General features: G+C 41.5%; 1 protein-coding gene across 15 annotated transcripts in view; it reads left to right on the plus strand.

The window, feature by feature from the left end:
* The window catches only part of LOC144479191 (ankyrin repeat and SAM domain-containing protein 1A-like), a 409,264-nt gene that overhangs the window by 377,845 nt on the left and 3,998 nt on the right, over positions 1 to 27,421 (plus strand). For 6 of the 15 annotated variants that reach the window (XM_078197810.1, XM_078197814.1, XM_078197813.1 and 3 more), the window contains 7 exons: positions 6,155 to 6,280; positions 6,984 to 7,055; positions 7,143 to 7,229; positions 11,819 to 11,956; positions 13,371 to 13,547; positions 15,482 to 15,583; positions 18,778 to 18,978. In XM_078197810.1, coding sequence (XP_078053936.1) covers positions 6,155 to 6,280; positions 6,984 to 7,055; positions 7,143 to 7,229; positions 11,819 to 11,956; positions 13,371 to 13,547; positions 15,482 to 15,583; positions 18,778 to 18,891 — 816 coding nt within the window. In that variant the 3' untranslated portion in view covers positions 18,892 to 18,978. Of the gene's footprint in view, positions 1 to 6,154; positions 6,281 to 6,983; positions 7,056 to 7,142; positions 7,230 to 11,818; positions 11,957 to 13,370; positions 13,548 to 15,481; positions 15,584 to 18,777; positions 18,979 to 27,421 lie in introns of those variants that run through there. The other 9 variants (XM_078197820.1, XM_078197821.1, XM_078197823.1 and 6 more) reach the window with 3 other exon arrangements.

The following is a 27,421-nucleotide window of genomic DNA, read 5'->3' on the forward strand; positions in this document are numbered from 1 at the left end:
GGGTCTGGGTGGGATTGTTGTCAGTGCAGGCTCGATGGGCTGAATGGCCTCTTTCTGCACTGTGATTCTATGAAAAGAGTAGCTTAAGCATTGGTCCTTTAGGGGTGAGACTGAAAATTAATAACAGGAAACAAGGAAAGACTTTGAACAAATTTTTTAAAATCTTTTTTCACAGAAGACAGGAAGCACCCCAAGAATAGCAGAAAATCACGAGTAAAGAGGGAAGCAGGGACTTAAACAATCATATAATAAAAGCAAAGCTGGGAATCTGAAACAAAAACAAAAAGTGCTGAAAAAACTCAACAGGTCTGGGCAGCATCTGTGGCCAGAAACAGAGTTAACGGGTGAAATTCTCTCATTCTGAGACTAAGTGCCATGGTGGGGTGGAAGGGGAAACATGGGGTAGGATTTTACAAACTCACTTGGGCGAGATTGTAAAATCCTGTCCGAGGCCAACGGCGATTTTCATTCTGCGAGCCTCACCCACCCCGAATCCAGGGCGGGCGAGGCGGTAAAATTCCGGTTATGGAGTATTTCCCACTGGAGGCTGGTGGGAAAGCTCTGCAGATCTTCTGGCCCTGATCTAATTAATTATGCACCAGTGCATTTCACACCGTATTCAGTGGCGGGGCCAGGCCTGGATGGTGCATAATCCGTTGTCGTGTCCAGGTGCTATATTGAAAAGGTGTCCAGCATCACTGACTCGCAGATGAAGAAAGAAGGTGAACCTTCTGAAAATGAAGATGAATCTCCAGGAGCATTCTGAGACTGGAAGATAAACCCCCTCCAGGACGCTTAATTTGGAATGTTCACCTGCAGATGCACCCCGGCCTACTGCTGTGGTGTTCCAGGTTCAGGTTTATGGGTGGCTGCCATCCTGAATTCTGGAGGCAGTCCAAGGCATTGTTCAGGTGAGCCCTGTCATCTGCACACCACATTGTTCTAAACCTGCTTCCCACTGGCATCACAGCGAGACTGACCTGGGGATTAGGCCTTCATCAGCAACCTTTTAACAGAATGCAAATGAGGGTCCCTCTGGTGAGTTTTCCAACCCGCCATTGAGGGCACCAGGAGAAGATCCCACTGTAAGTTCACACCTCCGTGAAACCAATTTCATAGTCTCCCATCATAGTCTCCATGCCCAACATCGAACCCGTCAGTAGGGGCTTGGGAGAATTCCACCCAATGTTTCAAGTCCAATATGACTCTTTATAAACGATTATGATCACTAAGGAAGAAGTGCTAGGAAAAATAATGTGACTAAAGGCTGCCTAGTTCCCTGGACCCAATGGCCTGAATTCTAGGGTCTGAAAATACCCTAGATTCTGGAAAAGTTCCAACAGATAGGAAAACCACAAATGTAACAGCATTATTAAAATATGAAGGGTGTCAGAAAGCAGGAAACAATAGGCTATTTAGTCTAACATCTGTCATTGGTGAGACTGCATCTGGAATATGGTGAACACTTTTTGTCCTTTGCTTGAGGGGGAATATACTTGCATTAGAAGCAGTTCAGAATAGGTTCACTGGGCTGATTTCTGGATGAAGAGGTTGTCTTATGAGGAAAGGTTGAACAAGTTGTGCCTATACTCATTGGAGTTTAGAAGAAGAATGAGGACGATCGTATTGTAACATAAGATTCTGAAGGGCTTGATCGACAGGGTAGAAATGCTTGGAGGATGTTTCCTCTCATGAAGGAATCTAGAACAAAGGGGCACAGTTTAAAATATGGGGTTTATCATTTAAGGTGGAATTGAGGAAGAATTTCTTCTCTTGAACCTTTGGAATTCTCTACCCCAGAGGACAGTGGAGGCTGAGTCATTGAATATATTCAAGGCTGAGTTACACACAGATTGTTGATTGATAAGGGAATCTAGGGTTATGAGGAACAGGCAAGAAAGTAGAGTTAAGGTATAATCAGATCAGCCATGATCTGACCGAATGACAGAGCAGACTCGGTGGACCGAATTACGTACTCCTGCTCCTATTTGTTATGATCTAATGAACACCAGTTCACCAATTGACTTGGTTTCTGGAGGAAGAATAAATCGATAGCTTGCAATTGAGATTGCATCAGAGAAGGACTGCAATGTCAAGCTGCAAATTGCATTTACAGGCAGGGGCAATTTAACTGGACTTTTGAGGAGCAGCATCTGTCACGGACTAAAATTATATTGATGGTGCTGTTATTACATAATCATTGGCAAGTTAGGTTGAGAGGCACAGAATTCTTTGGCTTCACCTTCTTCCAGTCCAGGGTCAACATTGGGCCTGAAATTGCCGTCAAAGTAACAGGCTATTGTCGCTCTCCATTGTTTAGATGTAAAATGATGCAGCAATTTTAGGCAAGGGGGAAATGAACAGTTTTTTTTATTAATTCAAAGGATGTAGGCCAAGATTCATTGCCTATCCCTAATTGCCCTAAGGAAGTGCAAATTTGCTTATCTTGTTCAATCAAGTTCCAGATGAGGAAAGACAATATGAACTGGTATGTAAACTTTTAAAGCAGGACGCAGGAACAGAAAAAACAGCAATGTGCATAACTCGGTGAAAGTTCCGAACCTTTAGAAAGGTTGTTAAAAAGGCATCATAGAATTCCGAAAGCAAGGCACAGAGTACAAAAGCAAGGAAGTTATGCAATACCTTTAAAAAATATTGGCTTGGCCTTGAGAGTATTGTATCTAATCCAGGGTGCCACATTTTAAGAAGGTTGCCAAAGCTTTAGAAAGGGTACAGAATGGTAGCAATAATGAATTGTGCATCTTGTTGGATAAGGGGGGATTTAATAAAGGAATAATCAGAGGACACAGATTTAAGGTAAATGAGAAAAGACCCAGAGGCAAGTTGAGGAAATTTGTTTTTATGCAGTGAGTGCAATCATCTGGAATGAACTGCCCGAAAGGATGGTGAAAGCAAATTCAATAAGAACTTTCAAAAGGGAGTTGGATGAATACTTGAAGAGGAATAATTTGAAGGAATTTGGAAAGTGTTTCAAACAGCTGGCACATGAGCAATGAGCAAATGGTATTCTGTGCTGTATCATTCTATGATTCTTAGCAAGAGGAGAGTGGCACACTGCCCACGTCGCTGCAGTTTCTAAAGCATGAACATCCTTAAATGCAACTAGTAGGCTTCACATTCTTCTTCTGATACAGTCACTTATTTCTGCTCACCAAGTCACCCAGTATTACCTCACTACATCTTCCAGATTTCTGTAGGGGTGCCGTCCCTTGCAGGCTATTGTAGTATTGGCTGTGTGCAGGTATGATGAACTGAATGGTCTTTCCCTTTTTTCTATGGCACAGTAAGAAGTCTCTCAATGCCAGGTTAAAGTCCAACAGGTTAATTTGGTAGCACAAGCTTTTGGAGCACTGCCCCTTCATCAGATGACTCACTTGATGAAGGGGCAGTGCGTCAAAAGCTCGTGCTACCAAATAAACCTGTTGGACTGTAACCTGGTGTTGTGAGACTTCTTACTGCGCCCACCCCAGTCCAATGCCGGCATCTCCACATCATGGCCTTTTTTCTATCTTTGCATGTAGTAATGATGGTGATGCTCTTTCTGAGAATTTCAATCTTGTTATTTCAAAGTGAAGATCACAATAGTATTGTAGATGTCATGGCTTTGTCCCAAAGGCCATAACCTAAATGCAGAGTCTTCACAAAAGTTGAATTTCAATTGAGCAACATTTTCTCAGTACCAGGGAAATGAATGCGGCATTTAAAACCGGAGCATGTCACTTCCTAAGCAATGGTTAATAAATGTTTTAAAGCCTGTTAATGTTGCATATACATAATTTATCGATAATGTTCACTCTAAAATGAAGGGAGCCTAAATAACAGGGATAAATGAGGCTTTTTTGCTTCATTCACATGAGCAAAAACAATTGTCATGGTGACTACAGATAAATTGTAACATGACATGATTGAAAAATTTGGTTTTACCTGTTGATTGATGAAGTAAATCAAAAGTTAATGTCTGTATAAATTTAACAACATAACCCTCTGTGCAAAAGATTTTCAAATCAATGTCATTTAAATTCCCGACACAGCTGCAGATGGTTCTTCCTGAAGCCACATGGGTGACATTTTTTGATGACAATGGATTTTCTCATTCTCATACAGCCTTGTAGTGCTGTTTCAGCTGTAATTTGCAGTACGGTCTTTATTGCTGGCTTAAGTAATTGGTCATTTTTGGATGTTTAATTATTCATCAGATGCTTGCCATAATTTGCAGTGATTATGAGCTCCACGACATACTCTATAAACCCAGGACTCCACAATGGAAAATCAGGCATTCAGTGGGTCTTTTTACCTGTGAAAAATGCAAACTCTTTCATGCCTCAGTGTTCTTTAAATGATCTGTGAATTTCATCTGAAATGTATGTTTGACTTTTCCAAACTCTGAAAGCATTTTCATTCTTTAGGTTACACTTGTAAGATCTGTACAGCATCATATAGTCTTCCAATACAGTCTTACACAATCGTGCAAGGTTCTTTACTTTCTTGTTTTAAATTAGAGGGTGGGTGGAATATGTAGCAAGATAGCATGAGCTAGAGAGATGTAGGAGGAAATATATTTAACCATGAGTCGACTCCCACGTCACACTACTGTTTGATTTAATTTGATTTATTGTCACGTGTATTAACATACAATGAAAAGTATTGTTTCTTGTGCGCTATAGAGACAAAGCACACCATTCATAGAGAAGGAAAGGAGAGAGTGCAGAATGTAGTGTTACAGTCATAGCCAGGGTGTAGCGAAAGATCAACTTAATGCAAGGTAAGTCCATTCAAAAGTCTGACAGCAGCAGGGAAGAAGCTGTTCTTGAGTCGGTTGGTACGTGACCTCAGACTTTTGTATCTTTTTCCTGATGGAAATAGGTGGAAGAGAGAATGTCCGGGGTGCGTGGGGTCCTTAATTATGCTGGCTGCTTTGCCGAGGCAGCAGCAAGTGTAGACAGAGTCAATGGATGGGAGCTGGTTTGCTTGATGGATTGGGCTACATTCACGACCTTTTGTAGTTTCTTGCGGTCTTGGGCAGAGCAGGAGCCATACCAAGCTGTGATACAACCAGAAAGAATGCTTTCTATGGTGCATCTGTAAAAGTGGGTGAGAGTCGTAGCTGAATTTCCTTAGTCTTCTGAGAAAGTAGAGGCATTGATGGGCTTTCTCAACTATAGTGTCGGCATGGGGGAGACCAGGACAGGTTGTTGGTGATCTGGATACCTAAAAACTTGAAGCTCTCAACCCTTTTTACTTCATCCCTGTTGATATAGACAGCGGCATGTTCTCCTTTGCGCATCCTGAAGTCGATGACAATCTCCTTTGTTTTGTTGACATTGAGGGAGAGATTATTGTTGCCGCACCAGTTCACCAGATTCTCTATCTCATTCCTGTACTCGGTCTCGTCATTGTTTGAGATCCGACCCACTACGGTGGTGTCGTCAGCAAACTTGAAAATCGAATTGGTGGGGAATTTGGCCACACAGTCAAAGGCGTATAGTAGGGGGCTGAAAACACAGCCCTGTGGGGCACCAGTTTTGAGGATGACCGTGGAGGAGGTGTTGTTGCCTATCCTTCGTGATTGTGGTCTGTGAGTTAGGAAGTTCAGGATTCAGTCGCAGAGGGAGGTGCCAAGGCCCAGGCCATGGAGGCCACTGTGCATTAACAACAGCAGGAGATCTGTCATTGAGACCTGTTCATTTAAAATTGTGACAAATTTACCAACAATATATCTACAATTCTTGAAAATGGATTTTGAGTGTGATTTGATAATGTTGATTAAATACTATAATTGGTCAAAGTTGAAAGATACCCAGCTTTAGAAGGATAGCACCATACACGTTTAATCTGTTGCTCAAGTGTTAGCTTGTGTGTCCATTTAAAATCTCTCAGTTTAGCATATTCTGAAGATGCCAATTCCTTTTGGGCACATCCAAAAGTCATTTAGAGGGTAATTTATTTGCAGATTGGCAGAAGTAGGCAGTGATTGACTTTCTTCCCAAAAGGTTTATTGGCATCTGTGGCTCTAAACTGCGACAGCTGTGAGAGTTTTTCGCAAATATATCAGTGTCGATATAGATGCTATCAATAACCCTTGCACGATGGCAGGTATTTTGTACCAATAGGTTTTGTTGTATTATTTCCCCAGGATGACCGCCGTGAGTCGCGATTAACGCTTCGGCCACCAAGTTTAGCAACACCGTATGCTCCTGTTCAGAACTGGCAGCACCAGCCAGAGAAACTTATCTTTGAATCTTGTGGCTATGAGGCTAACGTGAGTATGCAGTTCCAGAATTAGTAATTTACTTCATTCAGCGCTAAACTCAATAAACAAAATGTTTAATATGCTTGGTCTGACACACTTCTCCAATGGCATTGCCACTTTTCTGAAGCACTACAAGCTCCAAAGTTGTTGCTGTTCTCATTAATCTTACTATATTCGTTACTAGGCTAGCTTCTCATAAAAATGATTTTTCAGCCTAAAATAAGTAGCATACTTCACTTCTTGTGAATAGTCACGACATGCACATAATTGTTATCAAAACCCTCTCATCCTCCTGAAATACAGGCCAGCATTTCTGCCTCTAATTCAGCATTCTTTTCTTACACAGAAAATTGTTTTGTTGTTCTTGTTTTATTTGTCGTCACATTTGCGTAACTTGTAATTCAGAACACCAAACATACTTCTTCAGAAGCACCTAATACTAACTGATCTTCAGTGACATTGCTTATGTGTTTTTGGAGCGCAAGGTATGCTGCAGTGTTTAGCTGCTGCAGTAAACTATCTCTTAAGTCGGCCACTTTGGAACTTTACTTGGCCAAGGTACTGTTAAAAGTCACATTGTGAAGACAATTGATGTTGGAGACTTCCCTAGGGTAGGCTTTTCTTCAGGTGTAACTTCACAAAGATTAATGTTGAAAAGCAAGTGACTTCCCAAGAGAAATGTTGTGAATAACTTTCTTTCAATTTGTTGCAGTATTTGGGTTCCATGCTGATTAAAGAACTAAAAGGGACTGAATCAACACAAGATGCTTGTGCAAAGATGAGGGTTTGTATCTAGTGTTCACAAATTGTGGCAGTACTTTGGACTGAACCATGATTGAGTTTTTAATGTTTCCCTTGTGCTCTTGTCTAGAAATCCACTGAACAAATGAAAAAGATTCCAACTATTTTCCTCTCCATCACCTACAAAGGTGTAAAATTCATTGATGCCTTCAACAAGGTATTTTGTAGAATTGTTAAACGTTATTACTTCTGTTGTATTATGTATCCTCCCTTTTAATTGATTTTTTTTGTTAATTTTCTTAGATTCATAGAAGTGCAGAAAAAGGAAAAATAGATTTGACATTTGTTTTGTATTGGGTTTATATTCTATATACCTATTTTGTACCTTGAATGCAATAAATATCCTATTTTTCTTTGAGTTTTCTAGTTGACCTAAAACCAGATGGAAATCTGATGCATGTAAAACAGAACATTTGAGCTGTCAAGCCTGTTAAGATGCATGTTTATTATTGCTTACCGAGTCTTAATCTGCCAGTGGGTTCATTCAATTCCCCATCTGTCCTGTTGACATTTAATGACATTGTCATGCTCACTGCTATTTACTTATTGAATGCCTATTTCAAACTTGCTTGACTTGATATCGCATTACCTAATACCTTTTACCATTTAATTTTGTACTGTAGGTTATTATGGGCTGAAGTCCCCGACATAATACCTAGAAAATGCTTCATTCTCGCCCCCATTGTCCATTACCGATTTTAAGTTTTACATCAAATACAAATTAGTCTAGGTGTGGGGAACATAGAACAGTACAGCACAGAACAGGCCCTTCGGCCCACAATGTTGTGCCGAGCTTTATCTGAATATCAGTGTTTCCAGATTGAGATGGCATTTTCTTGTGCTTTTATCTGTCTAAAATTGTGAAAATGTAACACAAAAAATGCAAAAGAAAAATTGAATATGCCTGAGGTAAAATGCAACACTAGTTGAGAACAATACATTTCTGTAACCTACATAAACCTACATTTGTCTCACAATGGGTTATGTGCGCTGAAAATTATCTTTTTTTATTCTTGGCTACACCCATGTTAAGGTATCTCATGTGCCCATTCTGTTGAAAATATACAATAATGACCCAGTGCTAATCATTAAAGCCTGTTATTAATGGAGCGATGTCCACCTGCACTAAATACTTGTTTTTGGCTGCCTATATCTCTCTCCTCCCTAGGTAAATTACCAGATGTTCTTATTTTGCTCTGGGTGTGTTTTTATCCTTACTCGCTAATACCTTAGTGCAGGGATAGTCTTAGGTTTGAGTAGTTAAAGTGGAGCTGAAGTTGAGCTAAGTATTTCCTCTTTGCAGTAACCAGTCCAACAAGTGCAATAGAAAATTTTCTTTGCTATAAGATTGAGAGTATTGCTGTTAAGTTTTCCACGTACGTCATCTTCAACTATCTGCAAGTATGAGATAGTTATCTTTTTTAGAAAATATAGAAATTACTGTAAAGATCCATGAAACTAGCTAAAGGTAATAACACCATCTGCCTATATTAAACCATCTCATTCATTACATAAAGCAGCAGTGTAGTAACAAATCTCAAAGGGTTCTAGAAATATTTCTGCATTGTCACAGCAGAAATTCACCATCAAACCAACTTCAAATTTCTCTCAGTGGTACTTCTCTTGTTTCTGTAAGATCTACAAAGTGTTGTGAATATCTCCTGATCTGGCGCAGGGTACAAATGTCCAGTTTCTGCTGACGTTGTTTCAAATTGTCTTTGCAGCACTCTTGGTCCAAACCATCTTTTATTTATCAGGCTGCCAGTTGAGATATGTCATTATATCACCCCATTAGTTCTACTATCTCCTAGATACGTGCTACTGCTGACAGTGTAAAATCTTCCATTCTGTGCCAAGGTAACAAATATATATTGATAGCAGAGGCAGTCACACTGAAAGGGTCACTTATGTAGGCTTAAATGCTTTGTCGTAAAGAGAAATTGAGTAGCAAGAAAAATCTTGATACAGGCGGATGTTGTCCTTAAATTGTCCTTGCACTTTGTACAAAACAAATCAGAATCCATTTTAACCATACTCATGTCTCTGCCGCAATAAAAAAATGAATGTTGCTTGTTGTATATAGTCCAGTATAGTACAATGCAGTAGTGCAACCTATTAGACTATCCTGTCAATCTTGATAGGTCGCAGGTTGTGTTGTGTATTGATCTTGGTTGGAACAAGAGCACTTTAAAGAACCAATCACATGACATCTAGATGACATCATTGGCAATTTGCACAGGCAAACAGCTATCTATCCTAACAGCCTGTGGAGTAAACACCTTTCCAAAAAAGCTCTTGTTTGTTTGTACTTTTGTGGCCTACAAGCCCATCCTTTCAAAAATACCACAAAGAAAACTGTTAAGAAGGTGGTTGGTCCACACTGCAAACACCCGAAAAAGAATTGTCGAAATTCAGTGGAACAAGAGAAAATCATCAGTCTATGCTGCAGATATCCAAAAACATTGAAGAAGTTAACTAAAAAATATCACTGAACAAAGCTGGCGACAAAGGGGTGCAGAATAATAGTAGCAGCCATTAGAGGAACTGAAGTTTAATTGAAGATTTATGGGAAACAATGTCAAGAAGAAGCTTGCCACGTGCCCTGCCTGGAAAGTTCTGGAACAGTACTGGGAGCACTGTGAGTACCCTGCAACAATACCTTAGAGTTGGGGGTGCAAAACCTGAAAGGAAACGGACTGAACTCAGTGATACTTGTTTGAAAGAAGAAGCGAGGTAGTGCTAAAATGTTTTGTGGAACATCATGCTTACATAAGCCCTTTCCGTAGTAAAAGCAGTGGGAATCTTTTGGCGCCATGGGACCGTATGATGAGAACACCGAGCGGTGGAGCTCATATACTGAAAGATTCAATTATTTTGTCCAAGCGAATAAAATTGAGGAAGATATTGTAGCCCCAACTTTCCTGAGTACAATGGGAGGGAAACATTCAACCTCCTGAGAAGTCTCATAGAGCTGGAAAAGCCAGACTCAAAACCTATGAGAAGATGTTGGGAATATTTTGCAGGGCCATTTTTCACCTAAAGGTTTTATCATCGCCGAGAGGTACGGGTCACGTAAGTGTAATCAACAAGAAGGTGAATCAATCACACAGTTCCTAGCTTCGTTTGAAGAAATTAGCTGAAGACTGTGAATTCGAGGATGTCTTGACTGACACCATGAGAGACAGACTTCTTAACTAGTCTGGGTTAAGAAGTGAAGCTATCCAAAAGCAGTTATCAACAGAAAGCAGTCTAAACCCAAAGAAGGTTATAGAAGTTGCAGTCTCCATGGAATTAGCAGTCAAGGAAGCTCAACAGTTAAGTTTGTGCTCAACAATCCATAAAATGTTGGCTGAGTCCTAAACACAGATGCATGTTCGAAATTGCCACTGATATGCAAAAACTGAGCGCACAGTAGCAGATTTCTGGAGCAAAGACAGAGTGCAGAAATGGTGGCAGGAAAGGGCACATCCAACATTCTTGTTGGAGAAAGAAACAAGTTCCGAGCAAGAATTATAAAAAGCAAGAACCAAATGCTTCACCTGGAAAACCGAATAGAGGGAAAAATATCCGTGAAATACAGAAAAGGTGAAACAAATGACCAGAGTCATAGTCAGAAGATGTTGTTAAATGTCCTGGCTATTGCTGGTGCAGCAAACTGATACTGGGTCACTCCTTTACTGGATGGACAAACAGTGAAAATAGAGGTGGATACTGGAGCAGCAGTTTCGTTGGTACCAGAAACTATTTACCAAGAAAAGCTATGACATATTGCCTTTAAACCCTCAAAGCTAATATTAAAAATCTACACTGGAGAAGTGGTTCCATTGAGGGGCCGTATCGATGTACATATGCAGTTGAATGGACAGACCACAGACTTGTCCCAGCATGTTGTTAAAGAAAACTATCCAGCATTAATGGGGAGAACCTGGCTGGAAAAGGCCGAGGTGAATCTCATGATGGATTCCGAAGCAGCCCCCCCCCCCATTGTTTTTAATGGGAAGTTGGATCGCATTAAGGAGATTTCAGTCAAATTAAGATTAAGGCCAAAAGTCAAACAAGATGCTTAAAGGCTAGGTCAGTGCCTGAAGCAATTAGGCCTAAGTATTCGAGTTGCTGTTCAAGATGGGAGTCTTTGAATCCATTAATGTGAATGATAATACCCATGTTGAAGAAAGAAGGATTACTATGCATTGCTGGCAAATTTAAAGTCATTATCAATCTGGTAGTGTGTACACAGCAGTGCCCTCTGCACCTGATGATTTATTCACTGGGTTGGCTGAAGGCCAACACTTCAGCAAAATTGACGTTATTCAACTTACCTCCAGATTAATGTGGATCCTGATTCACAAAAATATTTGACAGCCGTGACACACAAAGGGCTATTCAGACTTAAAGAGCTTCACATTCGCACCTGCATTGATTCAACATCCATCAGGTGAGTGGGAGTTCCACTCACCTGACGAAGGGGCAGCGCTCCGAAAGCTAGTGGCTTTTGCTACCAAATAAACCTGTTGGACTTTAACCTGGTGTTGTGAGACTTCTTACTGTGCTTACCCCAGTCCAACGCCGGCATCTCCACATCTTGTTTCCAACTGCCATGGAAATAACTTTTTCCAAGAAAGTGCCCCATACACAGTAAATTTGTCATATTTTCACACCCTCCCCCATCCCCATTGGTATTCTTTATTTTCTGCAATGATGAACTTTCTAAACCATTTAATAATGTTTGTTTTGTTTCATTACCAGAATATTATCGCTGAGCATGAAATCCGCAATATTTCCTGTGCTGCCCAGGACCCTGAAGACCTTTGTACATTTGCTTACATCACTAAAGACCTACAGACAAACCACCACTACTGTCACGTTTTCAGCACACTTGATGTAGTATGTCATTATTATTCTTTAGTTCTTTAAAAAATTAATCAAATGATGCTGTATTTTATTTCTCCTGTAAGTGGCTAGCCAGTAGCTTCCAGTTCCTGGGGATTGCTTGTCCCTATGGCCAAGTATGACCCCAACCCCTGGCCCTTTGTTTGTTATTGACCAGCTTTCTGATCATTTAAGCTGTAATGTCTGTGTAGTGCCTGCACAAATAGAGGACAGGTTATTGGAAGTGAGAACGGCATTGCTTATATAATTGTTCATAAATCTAAAATCTTCATGTTGCAGTGACTGAGAGTTTTAATATTTCACCACTTCTGCAATATCATCAGAAAAGGTGACCTGTTGAAGACTTCATGACTACAGTCAAATTATGTAGCATAGTGCCACCTTTTGTATAGGATATAATAAAAATAATTTATTGTAGGAATATTGTAAATTCAGGCTCTCCGATAGCCATGCCCCCAGTTTAAAAAAACTCCATCTAAAATGAAAACCTCACAAATCAGTCACAGCTAAACACGTCGTGAGGGAGTTGTTTTTTTGAGGTAGCCACCTTTTTGAGTGTTTTCTAAAGGTAGATACATGGACATCATGTAAGATCAACAACCCCTCCCCTCCTGCTGCTTCCAGAAGGCATTGAGCGTTAGGGGAGTTAAGGCTAAGCAGTATGTTTTCTCAACTAGGCAAAGATAGTAAACATAACTAAGATGTGTGAAAATTCTTTGTGTTTCCTGAAATACAACTGCAGGATTTTGTTTAAATAATCAGTTTAGGTGAAAGCTGTATCGTGTCTTATCTCACTATAACTCCCTGATGTAAGACCTTCGTTAAGTTTCAGTTTTCATCAATAATAATTAAAATTGCTGTTGTAATTGTTACAACCTGGATTCAGTCTGGTGGAGTGTTTGATTTTGGCAAGTATGTCCTGGATAAGATGAGTGCAAAGCGCTATAATAGTTGGGTGATTGTATGATGCCCTGTTTTGTTTTCAGTTTGACTTTTGTACTATAGCAATATTAATTGACCATGTTACTGCATTTAATGAAAGATCATTCACACCCTGTGTGCTAGCAGGCTCGAGTGTAACACCATAATTTGATTTGTTATTGTCATGTGTATTAAATATAGTGAAAAGTATTGTTTCTTGAGCGCTATACAGACAAAACATACCGTACAAAGAGAAGGAAACGAGAGAGTGCAGAATGTAGTGTTACAGTCATAGGAAGGATTGTGCCGAGACTTGACCATGGGAGCTCACAACTTGTCACTTCATTCAAACAGAATAGTGTTTTGCAGGTTGATTAGTGGGAGTTTTATTTGTTAACTTAATAACTGTACTATATGGTATTGAAAGTGAAATTTGAAATAAAAACTTGAAATAATATCTCATTCATTAATTTCTATTTTTCCCCAGAATCTAACGTATGAAATCATCCTTACATTAGGACAGGCATTTGAAGTGGCTTACCAGCTTGCATTGCAAGCCCAAAAACCTGGTCAGAAGTCTTTTTTAACAGCTGAGATGGAGTCAGAGGAGATGAGGTCTTCCAAACCAGTCCCCAAGCCACGATCCAGCATGAGGAAATCTACTGTGAGTATCCACAAACTCTCGTGCTCATGATCTAATTCAATCTGTGGTATACTGAATATACACAGTATAAACATTGACTTTTTCGGTTTGATTTATTATTGTCATTTGTTTTGGGATACAGTGGAAAATATTGTTTCTTGCACACTATTAAGACAAAACATAGCATTCCTAGAGTACTTAGGGGAGAAGGAAAGGAGAGAATGCAGAATATAGTGTTACAGTCACAGCTGGTATGTAGAGAACGATCAACTTAATATATGGTAGGTCCATTCAAAAGTCTGACAGCAGCAGGGAAGAAGCTGTTCTTGAGTCGGTTGATACATGTATCTTTCTCCCGACAGAAGAAGGTGGAAGAGAGAATGTCCGGGGTGCGTGGGGTCCTTGGTTATGCTGGCTGCTTTGCCGAGGCAGCGGGAAGTGTAGACGGAGTCAATGGATGGGAGGTTGGAAGGGATGGGATTGCTTGAAGGTTTTCATTGTGAGAGCAGTACCATTGAGGAAAACAAATGTCCAGTTGCACCATGTGTTTTTTAACGTTTTGGGCAGTGTACTCTGCTTGTCATCTAGAGGAATGACTGGAGCAGGTGAAAGAGGTAATTATATACAATGGAAGATGGGAATATGGGCATGATCTTGCTCCTGACTGGTCAGGATATTGTGTTTCTAATAGGTCAATTGGTAACATTCTTGCTGCTGACTGTGTAGAATGGATGGTCATGTGTTTCTTGAATAAGAGTGGTCAGATGTCTTGGGGGATGGTGTGGTAGTCGTAGATCTCCATAGCCTCCACATGGTTTAAATACAAATTGCAGCATAAAATACCATAACCATAAAACGATTTTATAAAATTGATAAAAACTTTGAGTTACTAAAGAAAAATATTATATAGTTCAGGAAGTGTTTAATGGGGTTAGATTCTGGAAAATGACCTTGTAAATGCAATTTTCATCGTCAACATTAGGTTGGTATGCTTTAAGGGGATTCAGTTTTGAAGAACAAATGCATCTTGTAGCAACATATAAACTTTGTCCTATCAGGTAGGGTATCGTCAATAAAATGCTTATGTACAGTAGTAATTCTTTGTTGAACAGGTTGATAGGAAGAAAGTTGACTCCACTATCCCCCCCCCCCCCCCCCCCCCCCCCCCACACAGTGGTATTTGTTTCAAGCAGAATGTGCGTTGTTCTTTGTATGATGTGGCGATACCAGCGTTGGACTTGGGGTGGTCACAGTAAGAAGTGATTGCAAGGGGCATTTGTCTATATATGCCCTGTTTGTGAACCCAACTCTCCACTCACCTGATGAAGGAGCAGCACTCCAAAAGCTCGTGATACCAAGTAAACCTGTTGGACTTTAACCTGGTGTTGTGAGACTTCTTATTGTTCTTTGTAGAGTGCCCCAAGGAAGACCCATGCCATTTGACACTAGGTTTCAGTTTCAGGCTCTCAATGCAATGCTGAATTAACTACTGAGCCATCCCAAGTTGAGTGTTTCTCATGCAGCAGGATGCCAGGGGATTATATGCTTGGGATTAAGTGGTGGGAGCTTTACTTTATATCTAACCAGCACTATACTTTTCTGCAAAGTGCTAAATATTGGCATTAGATATCTGAAATAGGATAGTCACAAGTGCCAACGTCCTTTACCTTGGTAAATACAAATCTCCTTCACAGATATTATGAGCTGACTTCAGTACCAAACAAGTGAGCAAATTGTGAAAAGCTTGTTTACATTTGAGCTTGTTTGAAATTTCTATGAAGATGTTGTGCTGCATTGTCCTGATCTATATAATGGGCAGCCGTTGATTAATAAAGGAGTAGGTTCGATTAATGCATTTTTCTGCTGATCTAAACTTGGTGACCTGGCTGGAATTTACAGAATGCTATAACTGGCTCACTAATGACTCTGCTATCGTTTCTTACCAAATGAACCAGGTGCAGCCACCTAACAGCAGATGCTGTTACTGTCACACGTGCACTACTCACAGACCTTCGCATCCGCCTCTACCGCTTCATTCGTTCAGCCAAGGAGTCCAGGTTTCTTTCTCTATATATATTTATATATCTATCACTGTTTCTATCCAATGTTCTCACTGACATTCCCATTCATTCATGGCTGCCACCGGCATTAATATAGGCATCAGATTATTCATTATGAGGGGCTAAATTTTTAGACATAACCTGTACTTTCTAACAGTTCTGAAAGTAACCGCCAAATCCAAGAAGAACTACTCATTAGTGTGCTGCTAGCTATGGAACGTTTATATTAGGAGACAAACCAAACTCTAAAACACAATCTTGAGATTTGAAAGTGAACTTGAGTTTTTTAATTTAACTGCAATATTTCACAAATGAAATTGAAATGATTACATTCTGGGAATTAGTAATAGGCACAATGGAATTGGGGAATAAATGAGGAAATCATTTAGCATTAGAGATACAAATGATAAAACCATAGAAATCAGAGCACTGAAGGAATCAGTCACACCGGTGCCAATGCTAGTTCATAGAATCATAGAATCCCTACAGTACAGAAAGAGGCCATTCGGCCCATCGAGTCTGCACCGACCACAATCCCACCCAGGCCCTACCCACTAATCCCTCTAACCTACGCATCTCAGGACACTAAGGGGCAATTTTAGCATGGCCAATCAACCTAACCCGCACATCTTTGGACTGTGGGAGGAAACCGGAGCACCCGGAGGAAACCCACGCAGACACGAGGAGAATGTGCAAACTCCACACAGACAGTGACCCAAGCCGGGAATCGAACCCAGGTCCCTGGAGCTGTGAAGCAGCAGTGCTGACCACTGTGCTACCGTGCCGCCCCGGGGTCCCTGGAGCTGTGAAGCAGCAGTGCTAACCACTGTGCTACCGTGCCGCCCCGGGTCCCTGGCGCTGTGAAGCAGCAGTGCTAACCGCTGTGCTACCGTGCCGCCATTCTTCAACCATAACTTCTCTGTGATATTTTTAAAATTATTCCTTTTCCTATTTTCTGTTCTTCCTTTTCAACCACCTGTCCTATTTTTAAATGATCAATTTATATAGCATTTCAGTGCCCAGATTTAATTCCTTATTGTCAGTCTACATCAGTGAAATAGGCCAGAATAAAGTGGTTTTCGTATAGGTGAGTCTACATTTACTGCATTAAAAGTATCAAAGTTAGAGATGCTGTTCATAAATTTTTTAAAAAGTGGATGCATCACCTTGGGAAGGCAGGGAACTTGGGAGCAGGTGTTATGTTCTCCAACTATTTTAAATCTAGGATAAATTGTGGTGAATTTTATTTATTTATGAATATCTGTTTGATGATGTTGCACAGGAATATTGAGTAGCAAATAACAGAACTTATTAATGTTAGTTTTCTGAATTTAGTCGCTTCCATTTATATCTCTTTTAGTCAATGCAAACAAAAAAAAAGAACATGTGCAAAGATCCTTTCACGATCCACAATCCTTGTACAAAAATCTGTGGACTGTATTTATCAAACACTTTGAATTTCCTGTGTACCGTTTTTGCACACCACCACCACTACCACCCACCCACTCTGGACATTGCCTGCCGATCAACTCGTGGGTGCGACCAAAATAAGCTGTGATAAATTTGGCTCCTTGCATTAATACGACACAACTGCTATTCACAGGGTTTAATTCCACAGCACTTGGGCAAAAGACAAATAACTGTACAGGCACATTTGTATATGACTGTTTGAGCTAGTAACTACAGAGCAAAATAATTTGCGTTGCTCCTCTCGCATGAACTACCTCCAAAGGTGTTATGGAGAATATCTTTATACCTCTAATTCACGAGAGTTAGTATTGCTGACATTGAGTTGGCCCTGACAACAGCACTCTACGGTAAGTGCCACATGATCAGGAATACAATTACATCAGTGAGTAGAGCAACTTAAAATGCGAGAGATGGGAGTTGAGAAGTCAAAACTCCCAAATAACATTTGGATAGCTTCATCTGTTTGAATGAATTTCAGTAAAGAGAGTTGTTTCCAGGCGGAAAATAAAGGGCAGAATCCGCCCTACGGTACTCTGAAGCCCTCTTGGTTTTTCCTTCCAAGTGCCCATCCAGCTTCCTTCTGAAATGATTGATTATTTCTGCTTTCACCATCCTCATGGGCAGTGGGGTTCCAGCACCAGATCCAGCAATGTCTCCTTTCTAGTTGGGTCAAGAACATTCTGATCAAGGAAATTATCCTGAACACATTTCAGAAATTCATCCTCCCCCTTACCCTTTGAATTGATAATATCCCAATTAAAATATGAGTAATTAAAAACCCTTACTTTCACCAGCTATAATTCTTGCGCACCTTTGTGATTTCCCACTAGATTTGTACCTCTATCACTTTTGCACTACTTGGAGGCCTATAGAATACCCCAGCAAGCGTGATCTTTTTTCATCTTAACTGTAACCAAATGAACTCCATCCTTTCCTCCATAAGGCCCTTCCATCTTTCCAACACTGGAACATCTTCCCTAATCAGTACTGCTTCGCCACCTCCCTTTTTTCATTATCTTTTCTGTATACTTTTATATCCTTGTATAATATGTACCTGGTCATCACCATTTTAGACACACTGCTATTTGTGATTATAGCTTACCAACCTTATTCAATGCACTTTGTGAGTTTACTTACATGCATTGTAATCCTGTTTTGCATTTTTTCATAGTCCTTTTTTCATCTTGTAGCTCATTTTGATTGGGATACCTATATTTAATTGAAGCTATTTCTCTTAATTTTGGAAAAAGTGCCATTGGGAGCTGAAGTGCCCTGGCATGATTGGGTATTGCTAATGGGACAAGTAAGCCTGCAGAACTTTCCTAAGTGACGTGGAACATAATCTTAGATACTTTTAGAGAGAAACCCATTTGTCTTCAGCTACGTATTTCTAAATTTTTCATACATCTCTACCGACCAGCAATGCATAGGAGGGATGTTTGAAATTTCAACGATGTATGTTTTGTTCACTATTCAATACTGTTTTCCTGGAGTTTTCATTGCTCATCTGTGAAGGTTACAGTGGACAAGCTGGACAACACCTGCAAAAACTCACTTCATAAGTCTGTAGTTTGAATAAATCCCAAATTATCATCTCATTCAATTGGCAGCAAACCTCTCATTAGATTTGGATTGTTGACTAAATGCACATCACAGGAACATTGTGCATTCCAGTATATTTTGCTTTGTCCTCACATATTTGTCCTGTCTTGCTTTTGTAGATTGACTCCATTGAGCAAGATTCTCAACCACATGGCAGTGTGGCATGGATAGCCGACTCCAAGCAGGACTCCAAGAGGACAATCAGTACAAAGTATGAAACCACCATATTCTGACCACCTCCTGCTCCTAATCTGTGCCTTTGCACTGTGAACCTGTTCCACTTCTCCGCTTTCTATGGCGGGTACACAAAAGCTGCTTTCGCTCTCTTCCCCAGAGGAAACTAGTATTTGAGTTTCCTGTACTGTACTCTTATAACTCAACAATAGCTGCCTTCAGACATCCTGGTGATCTTTCAGCTACTTAATAAGAAGCTCTGAAAATTACTTGGGAATCTTATTCCAACGCCTGAACTTTGAAATACTCTAACCTCCCAATACTGTGAGCTACTGCACTGTTACTTAATCCACCCAAACGCTACTAAAGTCTGTGTTGCATGCATTGCCACTTGGACCTGTTGCACCTTTTCCAGAACCACAAGTCTTCAGTAGCCACGATTGGGTGTTTCTGCTGATGGATCTAATGTGCTTTTTAACAGACTGCATTTCTTTTGAGATTTCTTTCTTAAACACTTTGATTTAAATAACTTCACAACACGTGCCTCATCCAAACTGTCTTGCAGTTTGGCTACTTCCAAACTGGTTAAAGAAAGATGCAGTTATGGTTCAGCCAAATTGGCTTAAATTAATAAAAATAAAACCTTATTGATATGTTCTGATTTTTTTTTTGATTTTTTTTCTACCACACACAAAAAAATTAAGATTTGGCTACTTTGTTTTAACGACTGAAAAGGCTAAATGACTTCAAGCCACATTGGCTACTTTTAATTTTTACTTCAGGATGGGGCATGTCGGAAAGAATCAAGGTTTTTAATGAAGTTATGGAAACGTTTACTTTAACATAATGCATTGGGATATGTGCCGTTTAGCACGTATAAGTGAGAGATTCTCTACTTAATCCATGATGATTAAATATTGCAGTTTCTGGGATTACATGTAACTGTTCAATTCTGGCCTATTTACAACGGCTAAATATTTTCCATCTACAGGCTCCTCTTAATTCAAAATTACATTATTCTGCTGATCATTTGAATTTTTTAAGCTCTACGTTCCAGGCTATGTGTTTAATTCAAATTATGAGAGCAATTTTTTTAAGCATAAAAAAACTTGAAAATATCTGTGCCACGTGCTAGAATCTTACACATTTGGATGGATTTTCACCGATATCAGCAAAGCCCAATGTCGGGTGGGAAAAGTGGCCAACTATTTACGCCATTTAATGTGGGAACCTAGTGCACAAAGAAGGCAGGGAGGGGATCCAGGCCGTTTCACTGGCAGGCGGCCTCTGATGTGCCCACCCCCATGTCATCTCAGCATTTTGATGATGCATATGCCATTTTGAAAGGCTGCCCCAGCACACAGCGAGCACACCAGGAAGCATTTTTCACCCAGATGCACCCCCACTGTCACCACCCTGGCACCACTCTCACTTCCCTGAGCATGCGGCTCCACTGCGAGTGCTACTGCCAGCTCCTCTGGGCATACTGCCTGCCAGGTACACGCCTTCTCAGACCAGTTGTGCATCACGCCGTTTTGACGCTGCCTTGGACGCATTTTCTGACGTAGGGGTATGATTCCGGCGTATTGGCCTGATTATAATATGAAAATGTAGTACAGTGAAGTTCCCGACATTGAATGGTGAGAAGCATAGCCTGTCACTGATTGGAGGGGATGATTGCTTCCTGATTTTATGTTGACATGAACATGACTTTTGACCTTCTCACTATATTTTCCCCTCTCTGCCAAACCCGCCTGATGCAAATGGGAGCAGAAAATCCCAGCCATTGAGAACAATATAGTTTTTGTCTGGTATTTATACACACTTTGGTCCTGTGTTATTGCAAATTATCCATCAGTGTGTGAGTTTCTTGATTTATTTTTTCCATCTGTTATATTTTGTTCAGTAAGAAGTCTCACAACACCAGGTTAAAGTCCAACAGGTTTATTTGGTAGCAAAAGCCACTAGCTTTTGGAGCGCTGCTCCTTCATCAGGTGAGTGGGATTTCAGTTCACAAACAGGGCATATAAAGACACTAACTCAATTTACAAAATAATGGTCGGAATGTGAGTCATTACAGGTAATCAAGTCTTAAAGGTGCAGACAATGTGAGTGGAGAGAAGTGTTCCCCAACAGGAAGAGAACACTCTTGCCTGGTGATTGTCGAGCGGTGTTCATTCATCCGTTGTCGTAGCGTCTGCATGGCCTCCCCAATGTACCATGCCTTGGGACATCCTTTCCTGCAGCATATCAGGTAGACAACGTTGGCCGAGTTGCAAGTGTATGTACCGTGTACACGGTGGATGGTGTTCTCACGTGAGATGATGGCATCCGTGTTGATGATCCGGCACGTCTTGCAGAGGTTGCTGTGGCAGGGTTGTGTGGTGTCGTGGTCACTGTTCTCCTGAAGGCTGGGTAGTTTGCTGCAGACAATGGTCTGTTTGAGGTTGTGTGGTTGTTTGAAGGCAAGAAGTGGGGGTGTGGGGATAGCCTTGGCGAGATGTTCGTCTTCATCAATGTCATGTTGAAATCTCTGATCTTTGGGTAAGCATTCTCCAAGGCGGCCTTCACGACAGCGCAGAGTCGCTGAGCAGAAACTGATAGCCAAGTTCCGCACACATGAGGACAGCCTCAACCGGGATCTTGGGTTTATGTCACACTATCGGTAACCCCCACGACTTGCCTGGGCTTGCAAAATCTCACTAACTGTCCTGTCTGGAGACAATACACATCTCTTTAACCTGTGCTTAACCCTCTCTCCACTCACATTGTCTGTACCTTTAAGACTTGATTACCTGTAAAGACTCTCATTCCAACTATTATTTTGTAAATTGAGTTAGTGTCTTTATATGCCCTGTTTGTGAACTGAAATCCCACTCACCTGACGAAGGAGCAGCGCTCTGAAAGCTTGTGGCTTTTGCTACCAAATAAACCTGTTGGACTTTAACCTGGTGTTGTTAAACTTCTGACTGTGTTTACCCAGTCCAACGCCAGCATCTCCACGTCTCTTTTTTTTAGAATTGGTGCACAGGATATTTTAGAATTTTAATATTTCACTGGTCAAACTTTTCAATTGTATTCCTGCCTTTTCACTTGGTATTTTATGCTTAGAGGACTTCGCTTGTTGAGTAAACACTCTTCTTTCACTGTCCATAATTGAGACTGTTAACCGCTGTATTTACCTGCAGAGTCTATCTAAATGCTAGAAACTAACAGCAAATCACTCAGCATCTGTGCAGTGAACCGACAATTTAACATTTCCGTGTTGAAAGACACCCCAAAATGTTAATTAGTCTGTTTTCCACAGCAGCCCTGACTGTGTTAACTGCGCAATTCCAGCATTTGCTGTTTCTGTTTGGATTCCAGCATCTTTGGTGTTTTGTTTTTCACTATTTAATAGCTTGTTGGGTAAATTGAAAGAAAAAATTATTTTGCGTTTCTGGATTTGAGGAGTTCTGATAATTGTCACCATCTTTGCATCAATCGTTAGTTTCTGAATGACGAGCAGATTTTTAAAAGGTGCATTATTTGATATCATTAAGCAGGCTACTGCGATACCACCTTACATTTACAATTTGACATGAGCCCAGCTCTTTTATTATGATAACACCCATGAGGAAATGGTTTTTCTATAAATATTAAGAGGTTCACAGAAAGTCACCAACTTTAGATACAGCAATGCATGCTAGTTGCCTTAACCATGGAAAGCTGCTGAGGGAAATAAGTTCCAGCATTGATGTGCTTTTTGTAAATATGACTAATCCATTTAGTAATACTATGCTATTTTTATGAAGCATATCGAAATCAATTGCAGCAGTGGAAAGACTGAGAAGACCCTCAAGCGACTTCCAACCTGCCTGCAGCACCAAGGCTGTAAAGTTTAGCATATGATAAAGATCAGTCAGTGTGGGTAGAGTGAGGCAGTTGTTGAATTTGAGCAAGTAATGACTACTTTGCTGCAATCAGAAATAATTGGTTGTATAGTTAGAAGGGGAAGATTAAAAGAGGAGTGCAGAATCTGCGGAAAGACTAATGGCAAATTCACAGTGGTTAGCAGGTGCATGATGTTGAGCTATTATTGGTTTTTTCGCTTTCTTTCAGAAATTAGACAAGGATTGCAGTGCCCTGTGTGAAATTGGATTTGGAATCGTATAAGCTCTGTCTAATGAGATGCTTGATGTGTACAGATCTGCCAGGGAACAGTGGATGAGACTAGTAACTTATTGGAGCTCACAACACCAGGTTAAAGTCCAACAGGTTTATTTGGTAGCACGAGCTTTCAGAGTGCTGCTCCTTCATCAGGTGTGTTCATCATCTGATGAAGGGTCAGTGCTCTGAAAGCTCGTGCTACCAAATAAACCTGTTGGACTTTAACCTGGTGTTGTGAGACTTCTTACTGTGCACCCCCCATCCAGCGCCGGCATCTCCACATTAGAAACCATAGAAACCCTACAGTGCAGAAGGAGGCCATTCGGCCCATCGAGTCTGCACCGACCACAATCCCACCCAGGCCCTACCCCCACATATTTACCCGCTAATCCCTCTAACCTACGCATCTCAGAACTCTAAGGGGCAATTTTTAACCTGGCCAATCAACCTAACCCGCACATCTTTGGACTGTGGGAGGAAACCGGAGCACCCGGAGGAAACCCACGCAGACACGAGGAGAATGTGCAAACTCCACACAGACAGTGACCCGAGCCGGGAATCGAACCCGGGACCCTGGAGCTGTGAAGCAGCAGTGCTAACCACTGTGCTACCGTGCCGCTCAACTGTGCTAGAGTGAGGCAGTTGTTGAATTTGAGCAAGTAATGACTACTTTGCTGCAATCAGAAATAATTGGTTGTATAGTTAGAAGGGGAAGATTAAAAGAGGAGTGCAGAATCTGCGGAAAGACTAATGGCAAATTCACAGTGGTTAGCAGGTGCATGATGTTGAGCTACCGTGGAGCTCAACACATAATTCAAGGTTAAAAAAATTACCTTCAAAACTAATTAAACTAAACTAAGCGTCAAAAGTTTAGTTTAGGTCAGTGAGTGTCTTTAAGGCAGAGATAGATAGGTTCTTGATTAATAAGGGGATCAGGGGTTATGGGGAAAAGGCAGGAGAATGAGGATGAGAAAAATCAGCCAAGATTGAATGACGTAGCAGATTCGATGGGCCGAGTAGCCTAATTCTGCTCCTATGTCTTATTGTCTAAAAGAAGATTGTTAGATTTTCTTGATATGATCATTAACTTGACAGGACTGCCTTAGGCAGTGGGGAGGATCGATGTTTTGTAAATATATGTGGCTATTTTCAGCTAATTTTCTGCATAAAGGTAGAACATAGAACAGTACAGCACAGAACAGGCCCTTCGGCCCACGATGTTGTGCCGAGCTTTATCTGAAACCAAGATCAAGCTATCCCACTCCCTATCATCCTGGTGTGCTCCATGTGCCTATCCAATAACCGCTTAAATGTTCCTAAAGTGTCTGACTCCACTATCACTGCAGGCAGTCCATTCCACACCCCAACCACTCTCTGCGTAAAGAACCTACCTCGGACATCCTTCCTATATCTCCCACCATGAACCCTATAGTTATGCCCCCTTGTAATAGCTCCATCCACCCGAGGAAATAGTCTTTGAACATTCACTCTATCTATCCCCTTCATCATTTTATAAACCTCTATTAAGTCTCCCCTCAATCTCCTCCGCTCCAGAGAGAACAGCCCTAGCTCCCTCAACCTTTCCTCATAAGACCTACCCTCCAAACCAAGCAGCATCCTGGTAAATCTCCTTTGCACTCTTTCCAGCGCTTCCACATCCTCCTTATAGTGAGGTGACCAGAACTGCACACAATATTCCAAATGTGGTCTCACCAAGGTCCTGTACAGTTGCAGCATAACCCCACGGCTCTTAAACTCCAACCCTCTGTTAATAAAAGCTAACACACTATAGGCCTTCTTCACAGCTCTATCCACTTGAGTGGCAACCTTCAGAGATCTGTAGATATGGACCCCAAGATCTCTCTGTTCCTCCACATTCTTCAGAACCCTACCTTTGACCCTGTAATCCACATTTAAATTTGTCCTCCCAAAATGAATCACCTCACATTTATCAGGGTTAAACTCCATCTGCCATTTTTCAGCCCAGCTTTGCATCCTATCTATGTCTCTTTGCAGCCTACAACAGCCTTCACCTCATCCACTACTCCACCAATCTTGGTGGCATCAGCAAATTTACTGATCCACCCTTCAGCCCCCCTCCTCTTAAGTCATTAATAAAAATCACAAAGAGCAGAGGACCAAGCACTGATCCCTGTGGCACTCCGCTAGCAACCTGCCTCCAGTCCGAAAATTTTCCATCCACCACCACCCTCTGTCTTCGATCAGATAGCCAGTTACCTATCCAATCGGCCAACTTTACCTCTATCCTACATCTCCTTACTTTCATCATAAGCCGACCATGGGGGACCTTATCAAACACCTTACTAAAATCCATGTACATGACATCAACTGCCCTACCTTCATCAACACACTTAGTTACCTCCTCAAAAAACTCTATCAAATTTGTGAGACACGACTTGCCCTTCACGAATCCGTGCTGACTATCCCGGATTAATCCGCATCTTTCTAAATGGTCGTAAATCCCATCCCTAAGGACCTTTTCCATCAACTTACCAACCACCGAAGTAAGACTAACCAGTCTATAATTATCAGGGTCATTTCTATTCCCTTTCTTCAACAGAGGAACAAAATTCGCCATTCTCCAGCCCTCTGGCACCACCCCCGTGGACAGTGAGGACCCAAAGATCAAAGCCAAAGGCTCTGCAATCTCATCCCTTGCCTCCCAAAGAATCCTAGGATATATTTCATCAGGCCCAGGGACTTATCGACCTTCAGTTTATTCAAAACTGCTAGTACATCCTCCCTCCGAACATCTACTTCCTCCAGCATATTAGCCTGTAACATCTTCTCTTCCTCAAAAACATGGCCCCTCTCCTTGGTGAGCACTGAAGAAAAGTATTCATTCATCACCTCTCCTATCTCTACTGACTCCATACACAAGTTCCCACTACTGTCCTTGACCGGCCCTAACCTCACCCTGGTCATTCTTTTATTCCTCACATAAGAGTAAAAAACCTTGGGGTTTTCCTTGATCCGACCCGCCAAGGACTTCTCATGCCCCCTCCTAGGTCTCCTAAGCCCCTTTTTCAGCTCATTCCTTACTAACTTGTAACCCTCAATCGAGCCATCTGAACCTTGTTTCCTCATCCCTACATAAGCTTCCCTAAAGGTAACTGGTAACATTGTTAGCTAAAGATGTGCAACAGCCTTGTGTGTCCACGGGCAGGGTTTTTTGCGTGGCAGGTGTTTCCCATTCCACTATCCAAAGAGTTAGCGGTGAATGCACCCCCAGTGACGCTGGCTGTCCCACAGCCATCTAATACTCCAACAAGCATTAATTCAGCGGAGATGGGACTTCTGCCCTTACCCAGGAGGAAGTTCTGTCTCAGTGAGCTGCCGGCCAGTGTGGCCAGAAGCTCACGAGTCCCAGCAGCACCAGAAGCTGCAATAGACTGGACTGAGACTGTAAGCAGTTCCCAGAGTCTAACTCCCGTGATTCTCAGACCAGATCAGTGTGGAGGTCTCAGGGATGGCAGATGAGACCCTGCTGGGTGGGCAGAAGGAGAATTGGGGTGTTGGTGGAGAGGCTGGGGGTAACAGCTCCCACAGGGATCAGACCTTGTGGAGGGGGCACCAGATATTGAAAGGAGGCTGTTGGTGGAGGCCCTTTCCCAACTATCACCTGAGCAGGGGCAATTTCCAGGCTTTCCCTCTGCCCTGTACTCAGTCCACCAGCCTGAAAATTGATGTTGGAGTTCACCTGACGAATGAGCAGCGCTCCGAAAGCTTGTGATTTCAAATAAACCTGTTGGACTATAACCTCGTGTCGTGTGATCTCTCATCTTGTTCACCCCATGACATAAAGGCCTGACAGAAGGTTTCCTTGCTTAAATTACTTCACTGTGTAGACTCGCATACAAGTGATGCAGCTAGGTTTCCCTGTAATTTTTATCCCCTGATGAGAATTGTGAGGTGACTACTTTTTCACTTCATGACCCTTTCTTGTCCCTCCACCTCCAGCCCCCTTCTCTCTGGACGGCAGTTACCAGAAGAACAGTACAGTTACTGGGCCAGTGTATGTGTGAGTGCTTTATATACATGTACCATATCTGAAAGTTTGGACATGAATAGATCTACAGTCCGTTTTTCAGTTTGGTTTTCTTGCTTTGCACCAATAAGTTACTGAAGGTAAAATGGACTGAACTTGGGACCTCTGTTCAACAAACTAAAATTTAGTTTTGTATTGATGAAACATGACCAACTATTAACTATGATGTGGAGATGCCGGCGTTGGACTGGGGTAGGCACAGTAAGTAGTCTCACAACACCAGGTTAAAGTCCAACAGGTTTATTTGGTAGCACGAGCTTTTGGAGCATTGCCCCTTCATCAGACTCACCTGATGAAGGAGCGACGCTCCGAAAGCTCATGCTACCTAATAAACCTGTTGGACTTTAACCTGGTGTAGAGAGACTACTTAC

The sequence above is a fragment of the Mustelus asterias genome, chromosome 25 (assembly GCF_964213995.1).
Source record: "Mustelus asterias chromosome 25, sMusAst1.hap1.1, whole genome shotgun sequence".
Lineage (NCBI taxonomy): Eukaryota > Metazoa > Chordata > Chondrichthyes > Carcharhiniformes > Triakidae > Mustelus > Mustelus asterias.